Source organism: Thunnus albacares, chromosome 4 (assembly GCF_914725855.1).
Source record: "Thunnus albacares chromosome 4, fThuAlb1.1, whole genome shotgun sequence".
Lineage (NCBI taxonomy): Eukaryota > Metazoa > Chordata > Actinopteri > Scombriformes > Scombridae > Thunnus > Thunnus albacares.
Window position 1 is genome coordinate 18,730,209 of NC_058109.1, and position 23,972 is coordinate 18,754,180.

A 23,972-nucleotide genomic window follows, 5' to 3' on the forward strand; every position below is an offset into this window, starting at 1 on the left:
GTATTCAGCCACTACACCTGGTTATTCTTCTGAGGTTCAGAACCTCACTACAACAAACCATCCAGAGACTGTCCTTGAAGGTTTACTTCCTAAAAGTGAAAATGTGCAAGCACATGATGATGAAAGAAAGACTGACTCTACAGTGGTGTCTGATGTTTGTGAATCTATAGAAAGTATGCTGGAAGAAAGAGACAAATCTGACACTCCTCAGACTGAAGACATTAGTGATCAAGTCAAAGAAACATCACATCTTGTTGACATCTCTGCGTTGACTAGTATAAGTGTACATTCAAGTTCAACAGCAGATCAACAGCTGAATGACCAATCAATTTCCAGGGAGATGTCAAATGAAGAACTCCCCAGTGTTTATTCTATAACAGATACAGAAAACAAGGAAAGAGATGACGACACAAACTTGTTGAGGCAAGATGGAATTTTACAGGTTAACTATTTGACATGTGAGTCACATGTAGAATCAGAAGATATAGAGTTTTCTACCACACCAGAGGTAACTACCGATAAAACCAGCTTCGGGGAAAATACTGAAATTGAATACAATGTTGAGCGAGCAACATTTTCATTACCAACAGAGGTTTTGTCTACAAATGAGGGACTAAATGAGCATTTCAACTTATCTGAGGTCAAAGATGATCAGCTTTCAGAGGATGCTGTAAATAAAGAGCACAAACAGGAGGTTAAGGCATCACAAATGCAAGAGATGCATCAAATTGATTACTCCTCTGAAAATGTGATACAAGATGCCACAGAAAAGTCGGATACCTGCTCTGAAAACCTGATTGACCAAGCTGAAATCAGGGACATGTATCAATCTGAGTTGAGTGTGAAAAGTACTGATGATTCTGTTCCTAAGCAGGAAATTTCAAATCCCGACGAAAATCAGGATGAGTATTCCATTGAAGAAAGCAATATGCAGGCTTTGAACCAGAGAAATGAGGATGATAATGTATCTAATACCAAGGAACCTTGGATCAACAACATAGCACCATGTCAGGTATATGAGGGTGAAGGCCAGGTAGAGGACGACATACAACCCAGTGCTGAAGAAACAGTTCATCAGGTGAAGGAGGGAATCCTTTCTGAATTTGAGGAGGGCAAATCCTCTTTACAAACCCAGCAATCAGAAATAAATGCTACTTTGGACTCCCAACCTCACGGTGATTCTATAAGCATAGAAGAGCAAACTGACAGCAGCTTCAACCCCATTAGGAACAGAAGGAAAATGGGGTCTAGCCGACGAAATAAAGGAAGACGATACATCAAGGACCCTGCTGCTGAATCATACTATGAACCTACAGAGGAAGTTGTTGAAAATATGAGGGGCAGTGAAGCCTTTGAAACAACTAAAATATCATTAGCAACAGAGCCAATATGGCAAGAACAATTAAGTCAAGAGAGTGAGCCTGAAATGACACATGACAACTCTTTGTATTCAGCCACTACACCTGGTTATTCTTCTGAGGTTCAGAACCTCACTACAACAAACCATCCAGAGACTGTCCTTGAAGGTTTACTTACCAAAAGTGAAAATGTGCAAGCACATGATGATGAAAGAGAGACTGACTCTGCAGTGGTGTCTGATGTTTGTAAATCTGTGGAAACCATGCTGGAAGAAAGAGACAAATCTGACACTCCTCAGACTGAAGACATTAGTGATCAAGTCAAAGAAACATCACGTCTTGTTGGCATCTCTGCGTTGACTAGTATAAGTGTACATTCAAGTTCAACAGCAGATCAACAGCTGAATGACCAATCCAATTCCAGGGAGATGTCAAATGAAGAACTCCCCAGTCTTTATTCTATAACAGATACAGAAAACAAGGAAAGAGATGACGACACAAACATGTTGAGGCAAGATGGAATTTTACAGGTTAACTATTTGACACGTGAGTCACATGTAGAATCAGAAGATGTAGAGTTTTCTACCACACCAGAGGTAACCACCGATAAAACCAGCTTCGGAGAAAATACTGAAATTGAATACAATGTTGAGCAAGCAACATTTTCATTACCAACAGAGGAGTTGTCTACAAATGAGGAACTAAATGAGCATTTCAACTTACCTGAGGTCAAAGATGATCAGCTTTCAGAGGATGCTGTAAATAAAGAGCACAAACAGGAGGTTAAGGCATCACAAATGCAAGAGATGCATCAAATTGATTACTCCTCTGAAAGTGTGATACATGATGCCACAGAAAAGTCTGATACTTGCCCTGAAAACCTGATTGACCAAGCTGAAATCAGGGACACGTATCAATCTGAGTTGAGTGTGAAAAGTACTGATGATTCTGCTACCGAGCAGGACATTTCAAATCCTGTTGACAAACAGGACGACATACAGCCCAGTGCTGAAGAAACAGTTCATCAGGTGAAGGAGGGAATCCTTTCTGAATTTGAGGAGGGCAAATCCTCTTTACAAACCCAGCAATCAGAAATAAATGCTACTTTGGACTCCCAACCTCACGGTGATTCTATAAGCATAGAAGAGCAAACTGACAGCAGCTTCAACCCCATTAGGAACAGAAGGAAAATGGGGTCTAGCCGACGAAATAAAGGAAGACGATACATCAAGGACCCTGCTGCTGAATCATACTATGAACCTACAGAGGAAGTTGTTGGAAATACCAGGGATAATGAAATCCTTCAAGCAATGAAAAGATCACTAATTATAGAGGCACCCGTGGAGGAAAAATCAGTGGAAACCATGCTGGAAGAAATGGACAAATTAGACACTTCTCAGACCGACGAAGTTAGCGAACAAGTAAAAGAGATGCCAAATGAAGAGCTTCCCAATGTTTATTCTGTAACATATACAGAAAACAAGGAAAGAGATGAGGACACAGAATTGTTAGGTCACCATGGAAATTTACAGGGCAACTATTTAGTCAGTGAATCACATGTAAAATCAACAAAATATCATGAAAACACAGAAATTGTATACAGTGTTGAGAAAGCAATGATTTCATCACCAAATGGGAGGTTGTCTACAAATGAGGAACAAAATGAGCATTTCATCTTAGCCGAAGTCAGAGATGCCCAGCACTCTGAGGACACTGTAAATAAGGTACATGAACAGGGGGATAAGCCAACACAAATGCACGAAATGGATCAAACTGATCACTCCTCGTTTAAGGAGGGCAAATCTTCTTTACACACCCTGCAATCAGGAACACATTCTCCTTTGGGCTCCCTACATCAGGATGATTCTGTGAGTATCAAAGAACAAACTCACACAGGTGTCAACCCCACAGTGAACAGACGAAAAATGGGGTCAAGTCGAAGACATAAAGGAAGACAGCCTGTCAAGGACTTTGTTGCTGTATCAGACATGGACCTAAAAGACGAAGTTATAGAAAATACCTGGGGGGATGAAGCCTTTGAAACAATGAAAATGTCATCTGCAACAGAGACAACAAGGCAGGAAGAATTCAAAGACCAAACCGACCCAGGATTCGAACCCACTGAGGACATAAGAAGAATTTGTTCAACTGTGAATGAAGAAGATAACACACAAAATATGCAGGAGGAAGGCACAATTTTGTCAGAGAATGTCAAAGATGACTCTGTCAAATCCAATGAGGAAGTCAGTGAGAATGTAGATGATGCACATAAGAGCCAACAAGAGACACAAGAAAATTCAGATTACAGCGAAAACTTGCAAATAAAACCCAAACAGAGGAGAAGAAAGTTGGCCTCTACTCGCAGGGATCTCATAAGGAAACTAGGGAAAGAAATGGACAACAAAGACGAAACAGAGGAAAGCAACTTACATGCAGAATCTGATATAAGAAATCTTGACAAGGTGGAAAAGGTGGCAGAGATACCAATAGTAGTAACAACAGATGTATCACAAAATGAAAAGGCAAAACTATCACTGAGTACTGTGTATGAAGAACAGGAAATGAATGAAGCCAGCACTGTTCAAGATCAGGAGCAAATGGGACATAGCAGTACCTGTGAAATGCACAGTACAGAGAGAAATATGATATCCGGCCTAGATGATTTAATGGCTCTCCTTCCTGAAGAATCTGCCTCCTTCAGTGAGGAAGTAGTTAATGCTATTAAGTCTTTTCAGGTACCTCAGACTGACCCAGGAGACAGAAATGTAGTTGTTAGTGTGGAAACACCTCCAGTAGATGATGATAAAAGCACAGAGACTTTTTGTGAGACCACACAAAGTGATGAGAAAGGACCAAAAGACATAAAAGTAATACAGGGCCAAGATACTAATAAAAAAGAGGCTTTGAAACAGACAACAGAAGCACCTGGTGTAGCTGTGGCAGATTTGGAAATTGTGAAATCTGCAATCAGAGGAGCTGAAGAAGGGCATAAGAATGTCCAGGATAATATACAAGAGCCAAAGGATGTGAATGAGGGAGCGCACAATACAAACTTTGAGGTGAAGAATTCAAGTCCAAATGTAAATCAGACAAACAGGAGAAGAAAGTTGGGCTCTTCACGTAGGAGTCAAAAGAAGGAGGTGGATAATCAGGCAACAGAAACAAATACAGGAGATGCAATGACTGAATGTGTCTCTGGCATCAAAGAGAAAGAGCTACAGCTTCAGAAAGAACACAAAGACGGTGACTCTGAACCAGGGAAAGAAAAAGTTTTTGAAACAGTGGAGTACAGCCACACTGGTGATTCTTACACAGAACCTCCGAGTCACCAGACAGTTGAAGAAAATCCTGCTGTCTCAGGCCATCTGGTTGAAACAGAGCATCATCTGACTCCAGAAGATATCCCTGTAAAACTAGCCACCTCTCCCAAATATGATGCAATGTCAGAATTAGCATATGAAGGGAGAAGAAGAAAATTGGGATCTCACCGGAAGTCACATGGACACCAAACTGCAAGAGAGGGCAGAATAATAGAAGCAGAAACTGAGAGAGATGTCAAACCAATCACGGATAAGAGTGGCATCAAGACCTTGGAAGAGAACAGAGAAGAATCAGAGGTAAGCAGCAAAGTATATTTTTGTGTGCAATTTTATCTATTTATTTACAGTGAAAGAATTTGTAGTAAGAATCTTTAATTCAAATGCAACTTAAATGGGTGAGCAGACAGTTGTTTGCATTACATTTCAATTATTTCTTACTAGTTATGATCAGTTCTTAGTGAACTTAATCACTGCTCAACTTTGTTCTCACAATTTAGTGTCTTTAGCCTGTAGTGAATGGTTATTATTACAGAAGTCACAGTGTTCTTTTGCAAAATAAGTCTTTAAAATGCTGTTCTTCCCATTTGCATAAAACATCTTGAACAATAGTCTAAGCGTGCAAGTGTTGTTGCAAGAAGAGTAAAATGACACAATGAACCAAAATGAGGAACGTGCAGCCCACACTACAAGTTTCACATGGTAGAAAGCAGAACATAAATATGTATCTTGTTTCTTGACCTCAATGATAGTTCATATTTTTGTTTAAAGTACTTAGCTGAGAGGTTTATACAGTTAGCATAAATGATAACCAGTTAAGAACTTACATAAAACTATAAACTATATCATGCAAACCTTAAAAGACAGCACAAAGCTTGCAAAACGTTTTTGTAATGCACATCTATTTAACATATAACAAAATAGGCCATATTTTTCATGCATTTATTTAAAAGCCCTGTGACCTGCTTTTATATAAAATGTCACATTTTAGTGGTTGTAACATTACATTGGTACATTACATACAAACAGTACAATTTCCTGAAACTCTCATAATATCTTCAAATAAAACTGTACAAAACAAACATATCATGTCTTGTGTGCCAGAGATAGAGTTTAGGTCACCAAGTGTTGACTTTCAAGGGATCCATATAAAACCATTACCTTCTAATCATGTGGCAGACAAAAGAACAAAACAATGTATATCAAAATATAGATTCATTCTGAAATCAAAGTAGAATCTCCTCATCTGTCTCCTCTTTTGTCTCTGCAGGTTATTGAAAGTGACAAGAAACCATCATCCAACATCAGCATCTCAAAGACAGGAGAGCCTGTGAGGTAAGAGATATAAACAGCAGCCTCCAAAACTTTTCCTGCCACTTCGTTAGCTTAGCACAACAAAGTGTTGGCCTTCCCGCTTGGGTTACTCAGCTATATAAATCATCATAGAAAGTCAGGTTTTGTATGTAACTGCACAAGATAATTAGCATCAGTAAGGATTGACTACCACTCACATTCCCTCCTGCAATGTACTCCTGTTGTAATAATGTTCAGACAATTCTGCACTACACTTTTTTTTTTTTGGCTAATCTGGAAATTTCTGTCTGTATGTGTCAGTATTCAGAACAAAGACTAACCATCCATCTTGTAATGCCAGTTCAAAACGAATCTATGCATTGAGCTGCTAAAGACGTTTGCCACTTTTCCATTCGACTCATCCAAGTAGCCTCTGACTCATCTCTTAACTCACGCAAGCCTTACATCTCCGCTAATCCTTACACACATAGCATAGTACAAATATGTAGTACAAACTGCTATTAACAGCATGTTTTCTCACCATGATAGTGGCATGGTTGGTTTGCAGTGCATTGATGTTGTACAGCTTCCAAACAGGCTAAGAAGTCTATAGTGAGGTCACCACTAGACTGAGTTAAGAGAAAAGACAGAACAAAGGGACATACAGTATTTATTATGTTTAGATGCTCAATGTAACTCTGATGATTAATCTTGCAAAGAAATGCAAACATTTAGAGTGAATAACTGATGATTGACAACTAAAACTTGCAGAATCCTCAGCGTATACTGTAGATATTGTTTTAATTATGCTGTATTTATACCTTTTATGATAATATGTTTGTTTTTTATTGTGGTTCACACAAGCAAAGAGTTTACCAGTTGGTTTTCTCTTTCACAGTGAGAGGATTTCAGTCCAACACCATTATGCTGAAGTCCGCCTGGGTCAAGAGAGTCAAAAAAGTCTTTCTTTAGGTAAACAGACTGTAAATCCTTACACATTTCAGTCACTGCAGAAGGCAGCTGATAGTACACAAGTAATGAGAGAGGGAAGTTGTAGGATGAGAAATATAAAATGTGTGTTTTCATTTTAGCAGATAATTACAAAGGAGCAAACCGTTACAATGTGGTCATGATTGGAGACAGCAGTGTGGGCAAGACCTCCTTCATGAAAAGAGCTCAAAGTGGGAAGTTTTCTTTTGATTTACCTGCCTCTGTTGGTAAGCTCCTGATTTTATTCTTGAGATTATTCTCATAAATACATGTAAATATACAGAATGATGTTACATAAATATATTTCGTAGGTCTTGATTCATGCTTGTGGAATGTGGTGGTGGACGGAAAACCTGTGGTGCTACAGTTGTGGGATACAGCAGGACAAGAAAGGTAAGTTTATTTTTAGCACATCACTGAGACACTTGTACCAATTATCCCTGTTTCAGTTAAATTGATTATGGGTGAAAGCAGTTGTAATGCAGAGAATAGATGTGTGTTATGTTTTTCACCCCGCAAATACAGGTCATTTTTTACATTTCATCTCACATGATGTTAAAAAGTTCAAACAGTATTTGTTTAAGAAAACAGGCCAAGATGTCAATGATGTCACCAAGAAAGAAAACCTGCAGTCCTTTCAAGTTTGAAATCATTTTTCTACCCAAGTACCCATGATATAAATGGTGGTATAAAAGTGTGCACATGAAAACAGAAAACAATTTCATGTGTCTCACGACTAGCGTCTTGATGCACTCCATAATGATAGGTGTTATTGCTACAGGCTGGTTGCCATCGACGCACATCACAGTTGAGTTTTTTGGCACAGAGATTCTGATGTACGCCTACAAGTTTTGTCTAACCACTGCAAAATGATCAGATTATTTCCTGAGTACCTCTGGATAGAGTCCTCCTGATGATGGCAGAGTACCTGGTCATGAGAGCAGGTTAAAGGTTTAATGTCGTTTAGTGCATCTAAGAGGAAAGCATGATTGTCAAAGGGACATGGTGTTATTTTGTGGTTTGTGATGGCCTCAATGCATAATGTCACACGCTCAGTGTGTCTTCCTCTTCTCAAATGACACGTACTCGATGTTTCTTTTGAGCACAGGAAATGGCTGTGGATTATTTGTGAAGTCAATTTTATTCAAGGGGCTCAACAATCTGCAGTGTACGACAAAACGAGCCATATCCTGACAGACCCTGATTGTCTGGCACATATGGGTTTCTGTTCCTTTGCTCTTTAGTAGCGCAGGGCAGCTTTTCTCACAGGCCTGAGGGCTCTCCTGTCACCCTATCTGAAGGAAGCATCTTGGCTTTTCAGCTGTGTGTACACGTTGGCAATCAGCCGAGCCCTCTGATTAGCACATATGATGACGCTTACATAAGTAACATCCTCTATGCTCTTGCTATTGTAACCAGTCACGGATCATTTTCACCTGAATTTACAGGTAACAGCCTCCTGGACATGTGCCAGACAATGTGTTCAAAACAGTCTTTGAGTTCTGGGGCCACCTTTTTTCAGAACTGGTTTGGCTCATCTCAGCAATGTTTGGTATGTTGATATTAGCACGAGAGATTTGGTCACAGCAGCAAAGGTGCAGTCTATGTGTACATATGTGTGTAGCTGTCTACACAAGTTGCAAAGTTGACATGTTGGTTGAATTTTAGGAGGACAGATATTAGATTAGTGTGGTTTTAATGCATCCCGACAATGGAAAGGCTGTTGGCATGTGCAGTTTGGAGTTCAGTAATGGCTCCATAGAGTGTATTGTTAGAACTGGAGTGTACACGCTGAATCATTTGTCATTTCAACTCATATTAAATCAATCTAAATTACAGGCTCTCACCTAAAAGTCACTATACTAGTTAGTCACTATTTTTATGGACTAAAAATAAAATATGGTTTGTGGTTTTCCAGAGAGAGGTTTGAGCTTTGGTGTACAAATAGTTTAACACAATTACAATGATTACATCGTTAGTGTTTCCAGGTAAGAGGTCGAGAGCGCGTCTCTTGAAAACAGCTTCAGGGAACTCTTGGCTTTCTTCTTTCTGCAAACTCAACAAACCAGTATCATTACATCTTTAAAAACATACACTCTACCTTTGGGGCATTTAGTCATGGCTCACTGTGTCTCTCTGTAATATTTTCTCTCAGATGACACACATTTGTGATATTCACTTTTGAATGAATGTGAAAGAAGTAACTCGAAATTTGTGCCAGTTGTGTGAAGTTAGTGGCCTCCTCCTGATTTCAAAAGGTGTGTGCAATCTTCCTGCAACTTGTCTCTTATTACGTTCTTTACTGTCTTAAAGGTTTCACAGCATCACCAGACAGATATTTCATAAAGCGCAGGCATTTCTCTTGATATATGACATCACTTCCTCTGAGAGCTTCTTTGCAGTCCGCTACTGGGTAGACTGTATTAAGGTATGTTTTACTTTACTATTGAAATGTTGTCACCACATCACTGGCTTTGTTTATGCAGTGATTTTTCTACGTGAAATGATTATGTTGAAATGATGTTTTTATTCAAGGCCAGATATGTGTTAAAGTTGCAAATCATAGCTATGCAGTGAAAACCATGTATCTCCATATATATATGTATATATAAATATAAAACCAATTATTTTTTTATCAAATTTTTCGTCTAAAGCCAACTTTATCACATGTATCAGTGTTTAATTAGCAGTATGTCATAACACAAAGCAGCCGTACAAGAACTTTGCTACATTAAAATACTCAATACTGAACTAAAATTTGATAATTTATTATTTAAATTAGTAGATATTTAATCAAAGAATAAGTAAACAAGCTAAATATACATATGTATTTAATAAAACTAAAAATCTGACCGGGCATTTATTTGTTGCCAGCTGTCAGTACTTTTCAGTACTGAAATTTGAAACCCACCTCTAATAATGGGCTGGGGAAGACTCAAAATAGTGTTGCTCTTTACATACAAGTCAGCCTTCAAGAGCATGAAATAAATATAGTCAAAACTAAAAATAACAAATTTATATTGAATTGTATATTTAAACAGCAGCATTTACAGTAACTATGAGTAATATTTACAGTATGTTTTAACAATGTCAAATATGAATCAACAAAACTTTGCAAAACCAAAATTGATATTGAAATATATATATAAATTTTCAGTCAACACTTATTGAATGCTGAGGGGTGAACAAATTATTAGGGCTGCAACTAACAATTATTTTCATTATCGTTTGATTAATCGTGAAAATAATCGACAGAACAATTACCCGTTTGGTCGATAAAATGTCAGAAGATGGTGAAAAATGTGGATCACTGTTTCCAAAAGCCCAATGTCATGTCCTCAAACAGCCAAATAAGATATCCAAAGTTTACTATTGTAGAAACTAAAGAAACTAGAAAATATTCACTCATATTACGTTACATTCATTTGAGAGGCTGGAACCGGAGAACTTTATTAATCAACTAATTGTCGCAGCTCTAGTCACATTTGACCCTTTCTAAAAAGTTACAATAATCAAAGTAATTCATGTTTTTGCAGGAAGGGGCTATGGACGATGTGACTGTTTTACTTCTTGGGAATAAGAGTGATTGTTCAGAGCGTAAGGTTGCCACTCAGGAAGGGGAAATTCTCGCTAAGGTATGGATCTGTTGTGTTACTACCACTCATGATCAAGACACCAGGAAATAATTAAATAACTAAGATGCTCATAGACCTTCAGTGAGCGCAGCTGTTTGATTTTCACAGGAGTACAACTTTGACTTCATGGAGTGCAGCGCTGCCACAGGTGAAAACGTGGTTCAGTCTTTGGAAATTGTGGCCAGGTAACATAATTCACATTCTTCACTGATATTTCCTTTGTCTTGTGTTTGTTTGTCACACACACTTATCATTTTTGCAAGCTTATCTTTTAGTATTCTGTCAGCTGTAATGTCGTTTGCCATCCACTGACTACTGTTGTTGTTGTTGTTTTCAGGCTATTGAGTCAAAAAGTGGACACAACAAAGGATGCCGTGGTGTTACGCAAAGAGCCTCAACAGAAAAAAGCATCAGGATGTTGCTGAACAGATGTGAAGTGGTGAAATCCTGCACACAGTGGACATACTGAACTGGCTTTTCTGAATATTTCTGATATTTCTTTTGTCTTGCAAAATGCTTCAGATAATTTTTCACTCTAAGTTTTATCTTGTTAGACAAATCTTCCTTGCGGAATATTAAAGACTATCCGTTCAATTTCAAATTATCTCGCTGATCAATATTTAAAGAGTCTTGTTCCAGACTGAGATATTCCCATTTGAAGATGTAATAACTTATGTACTGAGAAACCATTTTTATTACTTAAAGCACTTTCTCTTTCAAAAGTTTCTGAGGTTACTGATTTAAAAATGAGTTGTTTCCTCAAAGAGAATTATTAACTATATTGCACAGCTGTTGAATGTTTGTTTGACGGTGTCTCTATTTTATGGAAATTAATGATTAATTTTACTTTCATGAACAAATATACTTTAAATGTGTATATATATATATATATATATATATATATATATATATATATAAACCTTTAAATATCACCATCTTTGTTCTGTCTTAACGGGCAAATTACTTCTTGGAAGTTACAGAACATGGTACCAATTGTTATTATCAAGGGTCTAATAATATCTAATAAATGTAGTTTTTCAGTGTTTACAAGCAACTTGTGCAATATGTGAGCAAATCTTTTCATTTTAGCTGTTCAAGTACATAATTTTATTCAATTATTTTATTAAGTTTATTATGATTTTGTACATTTATCATTTGTTCTAAATGATGTAGGCAATCTGTGCACTTTCCACACAGCTGCCAGGTCAGCCAGATAATCATAAATCTATTTTATCCTCCTATAATTTAATGATTAACATGACTTAAATCTCAATGTTATTTTTTTATTTTTGTGTATTTCCTTTTCACTTGTGTCCCTGTATTGTGTTCTAAATATCTTTAATCAAATTGCTGTAATGATATGTCTCATGCTTAATAAACCTCCAGAACAACAACTGCACATAGTTAATTTGTGTCCTCACGGAAGTCGCGTTTTCCAGACTGACAAAGACGACAGTGTTCCCACTGGAATGAGTCCTTCAATGGTATGAAGAGAATGACAACAATGGCGCCAATGCAATAACCTCATAAGATCCCAAAGGACCTTTTGTGGTAAACAAATGCTGAGACATCATCCTCCGACATCATCACAGGGCCCAGATATCTGTGATTAACACCAACGTCGCTGGCTACACATTACCCACAGGGACAATTACTACTCTCTGCTCAGTTATTCTGATGACTGTTTTAGGCGGGAACATGTAAACATTGTAACTCTGTTACAGAATATGTAACATCAAAAAACCTGGTACCACTTTTTTGTTTGTTTATTTTACAAATCCATCATTTCCAAGAGTTTCCTGTAAAGAACTGAAACACAGCACTGAGTTGGTAGCCTTCCAATGGCTGCTGTAACCTCAGGAGAATTTTAGTCAGCACACAGCAGGTCAGCTGAACATGCATGACTGTCATATTTGTCTGCATTTCAATAACATGAGTAATGAATCTTTACTTAGGTTGAAATAAAGCTTTTCTTTCAGGGAAAATGTCTTTTAAAGGACATTTCTTTTTTTATTGCCATATTACATAGTTCTTTCCAGGGAACCCTCTAAGAAATTATTAGGGAATTACAAAACATTTTAAATATGTTAAGACTTCGGGCTACAGATGCTGTTTTGTATTGTAACCCAGCAGCAAGGAGTTCTGTTAAAATTACTATTGAGGTATTACAGAAGATTTATTATTGCTCACAGTGGGAGAGATGTTACTTTGGTTTATTCTCGACAGCAAGAACACTCGCCCACAGCAGGAATCAGCGGATTCTCAAACATGTGAACACATGTGATCCGTCCAGTTAGTCTGAACATGACCACTGTCATAGAGACAGCTGGTTTGAAACAATGTCAGACGTCATTGAGATAAAAGTAGCTTTAACCTTTTAATCCTTTGGAGAGTATTTGTGATAATTAAGTAGGTGTGTCAACTCATCTAAAGACCTTTAAGAGTGTTGACCATTAACTTTACTTGTCATACAAAAGGCTCTGTACAAGGCACTAACTATTTTAGTACTGTTCAATGACCTGTCTGTAGACACTAAAAAACCTCAAACTATTCAACGTAATTCAACTTCTCAAATGACACAACTATTATTTGAAACTGTTGGTCAAATTCTGTTTTAATTTATTTCATAAACCACTTTAATATTAACATTTGGAAAATAAGTTAACATTATCTGCATGATAACAAAAGTGAACACATTGAAACTTATATGAAATACAGAAAGTTCAGACATTAAACAAATGTGATGAATTGTGTCCAATTTGATACTTTCTCTTTTAGAAACCAGGATCTCTGGTCTATCAAACCTCTTTTCCAACTGAGCTGAACTCAGACGCTGGTTTCATAGAGTCACTGTTTATAATCAGACTGACATTACCACATTACCTGCTGGCCACAGCTCAAATTATTGAACTTTTTGTTCTGCTTCTTCCCAGTTGGTGTCACTTTGCTGACTGGCTGCCATATTCTCTTCTGGTGGTTGTAATCCTGGATCCTTGATCTGTGCATGGGAACATTTTTTACTTTTCTTAGAGGAGTGGTACTGTCGGATGGCACGCATGACATCAGAAGCAGTCCAGTGGTGGTGGGTCAGGGCATCCTGCAGGGTGAAGGGGCCGTCTCTTGTCCGTCGAACTCCCTTACACACTGCTGTGCTGCGCAGCTCAAGTCCTATCTCGTGAACAACTTTGCGCAAATATTTCTGAGTTTCATTTAGACACTGCACCTCTGTAAGAACATGAGAAAAATATCAAACAAGATCAGTAAGTATCCTGAAAATGAGATTTATTTTATTATAAAATTAGTTTTCCTGTGTGTTCAATTGACGGTTATTTACCCAAAGTGAAGTTGGGAGGCTGGAAGCGAATGCAACGCAGGCCTGTCAAAATAGGCACAGATTTCCCCTCTGGACCCAGTAAACCCTGCACAGCCATCTCATAGGCTTCCTGTGAGGACATGTCTACATTGGAATACCTATAAGGAAAAACAAAGTCATCATTTAGCACTATAGTGTGACTCAGTTGAGAGCATACTATGTACTGATATGTCATGAGTGTAGGGGGCCATGTTCTAGAGCAAAGCAGAGAAAAACAGTCTAATAAGGAGGAACTTAAGAACAAAAAGTGTCAATATTATGTTTATGGAAATGTAATGGATGCATACATTAACAAGGCCTTATTATTGGCTCCCTGCAGCATTGCCAAGACTCTGTCCAGCTTATCCTGTGTGATGTGACCTGTTGAACACAACAGTGGTGAATATTTACATTAGACGACATTATTGTATCTCAGGAGTGAGGTGAATGAATTGAGGAAGTTTTTAAAAAAAAAAAAGAAGTACATTTTGATAAACTGCTGAAAGACAAGTTATCGTACCGTAGGTGGACCTTTCCACAACTCGGCCAGTGTGAGAGAAATCATCTGTTGCTGTCCCAAATTCACCCTCTAACGTGTAATCCTGAAACATATAAAATAGCATGAAACCTGCATGCGTTTTATCTTTATTACACGTTCTGATGTGAAACCAGAGTATCAAAAATTACCCTTGTGACTCGTGAAGTGTAGAGATCCTGCAGGGCCTTGTTTCCGTTCCCCACTGCAAGAACTGAAGTTGAAGCAGATTTGAACATTGTTACACTCTTATTATTACTCTTATTATTATTAAATAAAACAATGTTGACTGAAACCAAGACATGACATTTATTATCAGCATTAAAATCACACCTAGAACACCAGAAGAAAATGCATCCAGGCGATGTCCTACCCCAACTCGGATACGCTGGAATTCAGGTCCAGTCACTAAAACACAAAGTAGATTTTAGTCATTTTACTCATATACAGTGTTTAATGTGCACAGACATAACAGCTGCTGTTCAATATCATAAGTCATACCAGCTACACTTCTAAAGCATTTCTAACGCCATTTAAAAGGTAAATGGACTTATATAGCAAAGCACTTTACAATTTGCCTCTTATTCACTTAAATTCAAAAAACACACCGACAGCTGTGCCAGGAATTGGCCTGGCCATCAGGAATAATTTGGGGTAGGGCTGCAAACGATTATTTTCATTATCAGTTAATCTGTTGATTATTTTCTTGATTAAATCTGCAGTGTAGAACTTTTACATATAAATGAATGTCTGTTACATTCAAGCCCTTGCCAAATGAGTTCACACAATGCTGATAAAGTCTATCACCCCCAGATAAATCTCTCTGTATTTCACAGTATACAGAGTTTTTAAATCTCATGTCGGGGCACGACATTCCCGTGCTGGCCATTTGGCTGTTAATCGTGCGGCTCTTCTAGACTTTCCAAATGTTATCGGACTGAATGCATCAAATTCTGATAGTGAAACAAGTCATTTCACTGGGGTTGTGTGACGCTCAAAACAATTTATCCACTGTTTTACAGCCCAAACAGTTGGTTACGGCCAGTGGTGTTCTGGTCATCAGGCATACTGGGACAAATCCCAGTGGGCCCGTGTGCCGTCAAAACACACCCATTTTTACTGGCTCTCTCTGTGTGCGCATGAGAGCATGGTGCATGCCTGTGTCAGGCAGTCACAGCCCAGCTCCCCCCCTTTACTCTCACTGCCAGAAGGGGGAGACAAAAGTCCCTCACTACAGCTTTAATTGATTAATTGTGTGGTTTATGTGTGAAAATAGTAAGAAATGTCTGTACAATTTTCTAAAGTTCAAGTCAACACCTTCAATCTGCTTGTTTTGACTGGCCAACAGTCCAATGCTTTTCAGGTTTACAATCACATATGACAAAGAAAATCTGCAAATCCTCACATTTGAGGAGCCAGAGCATGGGAATCTTTTGTATTTTTACTTGAAAAATGACTAAAATTAATTATCTGACGACCAACTAAACGATTTAATTGATTAATCGATGCAATCTGGGGTTCATATGGAGAGGAGGAGCCTTTGATCAAACCACCAACCCTGCAGTACATAGAGGACCTGCTCTACCAGCTGAGTCCCCGAGACCAGACTCCGTTTATAATCTGTTTTCATTTAAGCTTTTTATGCACATTTTTTCATTTGAACTGTTTATAGATTCTAGTAGTAAATGCTAATAAATCAGTTCCATCAGAGTGATCATGTGTAACACCAGAATGGTGACCAAAATAAAAAAATATATATATATTTTAATCAAGTTATGAAGTCAAAAAACACATTACTTGATTAAGTGAACTAGTAAAGGAATTAGTTGTACATGTAAACAAAGCCACTGATATTTGGGAGCATTTCAGTCACAGTACATCTTCGAGTCAGAGACAACATTACATGAGGCTTTGAAGATATGAAAGTGGTAAAGTGTCGCAGGAGGGAGCTATGTAAAGTGAAGTATACAAACATACCCAGATGGTGTTTGGATAGTACTGGCAGAGAGGCTGCAGACAGTGTGAGTCCCTTGGATGCTTCAGTCTCACTGCCTGGCTGTGCCAAGAAACGGACCTCCCGAGGAAGAGGCGGCACTGGTGCTGCATTTAAACCTGCAATGTGATTCATACAGAGATCAACAGGATAACAGGGCAGATTTATTTTGACTTCAAGGCCCATAGGTTATCTTAACGTGATTTTCCAAGAACAGCCAAGTTTGACTTTAAATAAGGAATAAGAGTCCTATTGGTAATTGTAAAAAAAGAATAAAAGTCTTTTAAGAAGTTTAAATACATGTAAGATCCAATAGAAACAAAAGAGATTTCCAATAGGACTGAAAATCCTAAAAGAGCCAAACATTTTTTCTTATAAAAGGGAATAAAAAGTCTTATTGGATTTTTTAGAAATGTATGAGAATCCTAAAGGATCCTATAGGACTTTTTGACTAGGGTTAAGAAGAGGCAGTTATCAGAGGCACATTTAACAAATATGACTGCGGAGTGTATTAATATCTAAACTGACCTTGTGATAATTAAAGAAGTCTCACCTTTGAGAAGATTTGTCTCGATGCTGTCCCGTGTAAGTTTCCAGTGGACACCGGAGGGTTTGTACACACAAAAAAGACCCTCTAACCTCCGAAACATCCGAATAGCGGGAGTTGCCATTGTATTACTAATATCAGGGTATCCCCATTGCTTGAAAAAAAATGTATTAGGTTACTTTACTCTACATTTTCACATCAATTTCAGTTTGTTTTCTAAAGCATGATTCCCCCACAACCCCCTGCGCATGCGTACATGTGTGGCACTGTTGATTTGACAGGCGCTCTGTGGTCACACTGCCACCTGCTGGACTGGATGTTTAATGACTGTAGCGAAGAAATGCTGTCTCTCAATAATTGAAGCGTCGTTATTATATGAACTTTTCACAGGGCTGATTCCCAGACGTGTGTCAGAGGAAAAGATTTAACAATGCTCATATCAGAAGTGTTCTTATTTCTATTCAAAGTCCCAACTCCTTTCATCGTTAGAAAGTGATGTTTCATAACATTAGCAGGAATGTTTGGACTGAATTCAACAGATTTCTTTGTCCCCAATAAAGTTAAAGAAATTCACATTAAAATTTTACACATACCCGATGTTTCTCCTTCATGTTCCTTCTGTAAAAAGGCCGCTGTGTCCTTTTCTCGTTTATTTGATGTCTGTACTCATTTAAGTTACTTTTGGACTCAAATTACCTTATTAATTTGGGAGACATATAAAGGATTGGTCCCTGTCCCATAGTAACAGAGTCTAACAACAGTGAAGCTGAAATTTCTGTGTCTTTTTAGGCAAACATTATTCAGAAAGCCAGATTTCATCAGTTTCTTCCAAACAAAAACTTGTTTTATGTCTGTATGTTATGTATGTTCATTTATTTGATCTCTTTTAATTTCGGTGTTATATATCTTTTACATTTCACAATTTTATTTCCTCTCGTGTTTTTATGATCTGTTTATTTTATTTTTCCGAAATACTCCCTGTACTGTTGTTTGTCTTGTAATATTAGTGTGCTGTTAATAAAATTGGGGGGAAAAAAGACTTTTTTACGGGATTATTTGTGGTTAAAAAAAAAAAAAAAAAAAAACGTTTGTAATTAATTTCGGAGACGACTGACGTAGAGTCTAGGGAGGAATTGACGTTAAAGGAGCTAACGGTCCAGAAGATGGCAACAGCTGCCGTAAAAGTGACGAAGAAGAAGGAGGAGGAGGGCAACCCACTGTAGTTAAATGTTTACAACCGTCCACAACTAAGAAGACTTGACTTCGGTAATGTTTAAACTAACAACTTGTTTCTTCATATGTCTGTTGGTGTAGCTTTCTAACGAATAGCTCCATGTGCACTTTAAAGGCTGAAAGGAAGCTAATAATACACAATGAACGAGCATAGCGTTAGCTAGTGGCTTCAAAAAAGTACAAGGGCATTTTTTTCCGTTACAGTCAGACTTAGAACCAGAGCTTGTTGTAACCAAGACGACGATGACGATAGCTTGCAGTTTAAGTGACGTAGTTACTGTCTAAAGAGTAACTGCTGACATGTGTGTGAAGTAATGAGCGATTTAAAATTAACCTTCACTGATCATCTGTAAGATTAGCGCCGGTTAGCACAGGGTTCACTGTCGCTGGATTCACTCTGGTCTACAGTATTGATATTTTCATGTCAACCAAACACCACTGCCTGGGCAGTAGGGGTCAAAGATGTGTCTGAATAGTTTTCACATGTTAGTATGCAAGTTTCAGTGTTAGCAGTATTAAAATGTAATTCATTATGTGTGTAACTATGCATAAAACTACTTCAGACTCATTAAAAGCCCCTATTGCTCCTGGGCTTGTGGTATTTTGATTAAACATAAATGTCTTTAATATTCAGCTAGAGCTGCAATGATTAGTGGATTAACTGATTAATTGCCAACTGTTAAATCACTTGCCAACTATGCAGATAATCAATTGTTTTGAGTCTCTTTTTTTTTCAGAAAAAAAATGTCCAGATTCTCTAATTCCAGCTTCTCAAATGTGATTTTTTTGTTGTTGTTTTTTGTTCTCTTTAGTCTTCTATGACAGTAGACTGAATACCTTTGGGTTGTGGACAAAACAAGACATTTGAAGACGTCACCTTGGGCTTTGGGAAACAGTGATCAACATTTTTCACTATTTTCTGACATTTTATGGACCAAACAACTGATCAATAATTGTGAAAATAATTGACAGATTAATCAATATAATCGTTAGTTGTAGCCCTATATTCAGCATTTAAATCTGAACTCTAGGCCTGTTACAATGCAGGTAGACAAGGTGGGTCCTGCATTTCAGCAGCTTTAGTGGTCCATATTCCCACACAAACGTGTTTTAATGAAATTCCCACACACTTTGCCCAGTTTGCTGGTTCAGCCTTGATACCGTCATTCCCTCTTCACTATTCACTGTATAGAGAATAGACCTATTTCAGACATTTTGACTAGTCATAGCAGGAAAAGTTCATGAGATAACTTTAACGATAGCTCAGTTCCATTTAAGTGTCCAACAAAGCCATGCTTGTCAATCATCATATGTTATACCAGAATCATGAATTTGGAAAACTAAATGGTATTTCAGCCATCATCAATGTTCTTAATTGTGCCGGTGCTTTTCCTGTTTTGACATGTCAAAATGTGAACACGTCATGGCATTAAGAACATAGGTGTAATTGCTTACATTAATAGCTGCAGTGTACAAGGTGTGTCGGTTCCAGGGCCCTCGTCTTATGTCTGCTGGGTCTCTGTCATGGTCAGCGATAAGGTTATTTATTCTACCTGTGCTTTTCTTGCAGTGACAAGTCAAAATGTCAATCATCTACCTTTCTTCCTTTTATGTACAATGCATGAGGGTATGAGGTACATTTTTTGTTGATTTCTACACTACTTTTTACATTGCCTTGTGAGATCATTTGAGTTTAAGCATATACAATACAGTAATACTCAGCAGGCATTCAGACAACACTACAACAAGAGTCTGCAGCCATGTTAGCAGCTCAGTGAGGCTGTACTTTGCCACAATGGTGCTTTAGGCTGCAGTGCTAACGTCCTGATGTTAAAGCTACAATATATACGTTTTTTTTCCTCGAATTTCATTTAGTTGAAATATGCTCCAAAGCATATCTTTATGTGGAGAGGTATTGCCAAAGACTTATGTGGCCCAGGCTCATTGAACAGCCTGACAGCAGTACAGAGATATTTCATTCTCAAGTTTTTAAGCTAGCCTCATCCTTCTAACCAATCAGGGAAGGCCAAAGTCAGGAGTGGGAGCTCATGGCTGTCTGTCAATACATGCACGCGCACTTCTGACCTGCTATTCCTCTTGTACAGGTAAACCAAGCTAGCATTAGCTGCTAGAAGATGTTACTGTGGCTTACTCACAAGCTAACAAGCTTCTGTATTGAATCAAAGTGCTAGCTTGATTTCCAGAACTTGTATATTGCAGCTTTAAGCAGGTACCATGTTCACCATCTTAGTTTAGCATGTTTTATTTTATTTAACCAGGCAAGTCATTAAAGGTTCTATGTGTAGAATTATGAAGCAATTTACATGTATTAATCGCTTTTCATTGCCAATGAGTGAAGGGGTAGTAATGTAACTTAAAAAATGAGACTTTCCCTGACTTTCCTGGTTGTCTGTAACAGCCTGTGGACTGATTTTTATGTGAAGTACCTGGTCCAGATTTTCCACAAAATCTCTTCAGGCTTTACTTGGACATTAAGCTGTCTCATGTCTATGGTCTTACCTCCGCAGGTGTAATGCGTGCTCCTCTGCGGTGGGTGCTATGGGATGTGAAAGACACCCTGCTGAAGGTGCGTGCATCTGTAGGAGAGCAGTACTGCAAGGAGGCTGAACGACAGGGTTTGAGCCTCAGTCCGGAGGAGGTTGAAGCTGCTTTTCGCCAGGCATATCGACATTATTCCAGCAGATACCCAAACTACGGCATCGGTCAGGGCCTGGATGGACAGTCTTGGTGGATTGGGGTGGTGCGGAACACCTTCTCCCAGTGCAAGGTCCAGGACCCAGCCCTGCTAAATGCAATGGCTCACAACCTTTATCATAACTTCTGCAATGCAGAGAACTGGGAGGTAAATGATAGATGACTGAAGAGATGTTGATATCTAATTTGTACAACACAACAGTTTCATTTGATTTTGCTAATTTGTTAGAGACAAATCTAATCGGAAAAAACTTAAAATAGAACAATATTTTAATTAATCACAGAATTGCTCAAAAATTATTATTTGGGTAAGCACAATCAGAGCACAAGTTCTGTATTTGCATATTTGTAATCACTGTAATCTTTGAAAGCCTTTTTAGCTAATGCAGGACTACCAAAAACATTTTCTGCAGGTATTTATGTTAGCAAGCAACAGAAAATGTCAAATTATACTGTGTAATGTCCTTTTATTTCAGGTATTTCCAGACTCAAAGAAGGCTCTGGAGAGTTGTTCTTCTCTAGGACTAAAGCAAGGTGTGGTATCTAACTTCGATAGCCGCCTAGAAGCGATCTTAGATGTTTGTGGGCTGCTGTCTCACTTCAGCTTTCTGATAACATCAGAGAAAGCAGGTGTAGCCAAGCCCAACACAGCCATCTTTGATCAGGCACTGCAGAAGTGTGGTGTACCAGCTGCTAATGTAGCTCATATCGGGGACCACTATGTGAAGGATTATCTCACTTCACGATCTGTGGGTATCCACGGGTTCCTTTTAGACAGAAAAAACAAGCATAACCAACGTGACATTCCCCAGGAGCATCGGCTCAGCTCCCTGGAAGAGTTACCATCACGGCTCCAGCAGCACATGGAGTAATGCCAAACAGCCATGGGCTCAAGTCTAAAGCTACTCAGTCTACCTGTGGGTCATGTAAGGAACTCACCGCTGGGACGTTGCCATGTTCACCTGAGTGGGCTCAACCACTTCACTCTTCACATGTTTAACAGATCGAATGCAATTATATAAATAATAATAATATAAGTTGTAATATATAAACTTTGTACATTTTGTAAAATCATGCAAGTTTACTGTAATTAGAGCAATAAATGTCTGAATGAAATTGCCTCATTGCCTTTTTTAATCTTCAGAGATGTTGAAAGCAGAGATTTTGAGACATTTAAGGGATCATTATTTTATTTAATGCACTCATGTTAAGAAAGTGAAAATATATTGTTGGGGGAGGGGGGTGTTTTTTTTGTGTGTGTTTTTTTTTTTAGAGAGGGTTTTGAACTGAAATATGAATATCTGAGACAGCCTCAAAAATAAGATCTAGTATCAGTCTGGCTCTAGTTCCTACAGCAAGCTTTCTAAACCTGACATGGGCTGATATATTTGTAGGAGAACTCAAGCAAATTTACACATAAAGATCAGTGATGGGGTGTAATATATTTTACCATTATACAGTGTGCTTTGGGTTTGTTTGGGGGACTTTTTGTTTTTTTGTGTGTTTTTTTCTTTTCTGAAGAAGTATACCCTGGCTATGTCATCAGGGTTATCACAGCTTATCTCTCAGGTTTTGAGATGGCAAATTTTTAACAGGAAGGTTGCATTTGAGATCAGTTTTGACCATCCTTTTGTGATCTGTCTCTTTCAAGTCCCAGAACTAACTGGAAGTGCAATACAAAGTCACTGCTGTACCTAATACCTCTAATTCGAAGCCTCCGAAGTTGCAGACGTTTTCACTCTGAGCCATGAAATAGTCTTGGTCTTCATGAAATAATTCATTTTGTGGCTTCATTAATATGGTTTTCTAAACATTTATATTGTATAAATTACCATTAATTTTAAACACGGATCAGAGGTTGCCATCATTAGTGGTTAACGGGAACATGGTACAAATGAAACCAACAACCAACAACAATCCAGATAATACGAGACAGAATGGCTGCCAAGCTCTGGCACATGCTGTAAAAATTAAAGGGTCCTGAACATTTCCTGGGTTGTGACGATTTTAGCTCCACTCAGGATCAGCTACCAGAGAAAAATTCCACTCCTTTTTTTATTTTGGTGAACTGACCCTTTAACTTAAGATACAAACCTTTCATCATTAGTAATGATTGTTTCAGAGCTTAGCAGTGACAAGAACAATGCCGGGTTGCTTAACCCTAATACCTGTGTAAATACTCTTATTTCAAACCATCTGGTCGGAGGCAGATACCGGGAATGTTGGGCTGAGGATCAAAAGGGCCCAAAGAGGAAGCCAAGGAAAAAGACCAGAATGGCATTGCAATTCAAAGCAGAGCTCCAGCCTCTTATGGAGAATAAGGATTGACATGTGTCCAAATCAGATTTAAAGAGTTCAAGAGAATTTCCTGATGTTCACAAAACAGCCTTCAACTTCGAGCTTCGAAATGTGAATCAAAACTCTCTTTTTTTTTTTCTTTTTTTTTTTTAAAAATCAAGCCTTCATGTTTTCTTTTCCCTGTTTTCCCTGCGTGTAACTTGTTTCCCCTGCCACTTTGTATGTTAAAGGGTATTGTGTATCTTTAGCGAAGCACCCACAAGAGCTGCTTAATTCAAAGCTGGTTTAGTAGCTCAGCCAGACGGCTCTAAAGGGCTCCACAGAAATCCAATTGCAGACATAATGGGATTGTAAAACAAAACAAAGCTCCTCATGCAGAGAGCGAAAGGGAGATGCAGCTTGTTGTGGATGGGAAGATGTCGACCCAACAACATACAATGGAAATTAAAAGAAAACTGATGTATGTGGCTCGTTTTTGTCTGGTTAACAAATGTTTTAACGTGAATGCATATAGATTCTGTGACTTTAAAAGGGAAAAGATAAATAAATGAACTGAATGGCACTATAGAAGAGGGCTGAAATGTTTCCTTCAGCCATAAAAGCACTCAAGAGTTCGGCTCTTTGTTCAATAGTGCCTGGGGTTCAGGGTTTCATGTTGGCATTTCTGCTTCTTGAAATATTAAGCGGAAGAGAAAAATAGAGGAGC

General features: G+C 38.2%; 3 protein-coding genes across 4 annotated transcripts; 2 read left to right on the forward strand and 1 right to left on the reverse strand.

Annotated features, from left to right (window-relative positions):
- The first annotated feature begins 511 nt into the window (after positions 1–511).
- rab44 (RAB44, member RAS oncogene family) lies at positions 512–11,462 on the forward strand. 2 transcript variants are annotated; one of them, XM_044347882.1, is made up of 9 exons: positions 512–4,975; positions 5,946–6,010; positions 6,867–6,940; positions 7,060–7,185; positions 7,270–7,351; positions 9,272–9,386; positions 10,495–10,593; positions 10,702–10,778; positions 10,931–11,462. In XM_044347882.1, the coding sequence occupies exons 1-9, from the start codon at positions 710–712 to the stop codon at positions 11,016–11,018; spliced, it is 4,992 nt and encodes a 1,663-aa protein (XP_044203817.1). In that variant the 5' UTR covers positions 512–709; the 3' UTR covers positions 11,019–11,462. The 2 variants fall into 2 exon arrangements, with proteins under 2 accessions (XP_044203817.1, XP_044203818.1); XM_044347883.1 differs by having other exon boundaries at positions 7,063–7,185.
- A 1,733-nt stretch (positions 11,463–13,195) lies between these two features.
- On the reverse strand, positions 13,196–17,311 carry trub2 (TruB pseudouridine (psi) synthase family member 2). The gene is made up of 8 exons (XM_044347886.1): positions 17,027–17,311; positions 16,458–16,592; positions 14,814–14,888; positions 14,633–14,694; positions 14,466–14,547; positions 14,254–14,326; positions 13,928–14,064; positions 13,196–13,818 (listed from the first exon to the last, which is right to left on the reverse strand). The coding sequence occupies exons 1-8, from the start codon at positions 17,142–17,144 to the stop codon at positions 13,496–13,498; spliced, it is 1,005 nt and encodes a 334-aa protein (XP_044203821.1). The 5' UTR covers positions 17,145–17,311; the 3' UTR covers positions 13,196–13,495.
- Positions 17,312–18,151: 840 nt separating this feature from the next.
- On the forward strand, positions 18,152–22,078 carry hdhd3 (haloacid dehalogenase-like hydrolase domain containing 3). The gene is made up of 3 exons (XM_044349079.1): positions 18,152–18,286; positions 20,782–21,116; positions 21,445–22,078. Exons 2-3 carry the CDS (start codon positions 20,787–20,789, stop codon positions 21,838–21,840), a joined length of 726 nt encoding a protein of 241 aa, XP_044205014.1. The 5' UTR covers positions 18,152–18,286; positions 20,782–20,786; the 3' UTR covers positions 21,841–22,078.
- Positions 22,079–23,972: the final 1,894 nt, after the last annotated feature.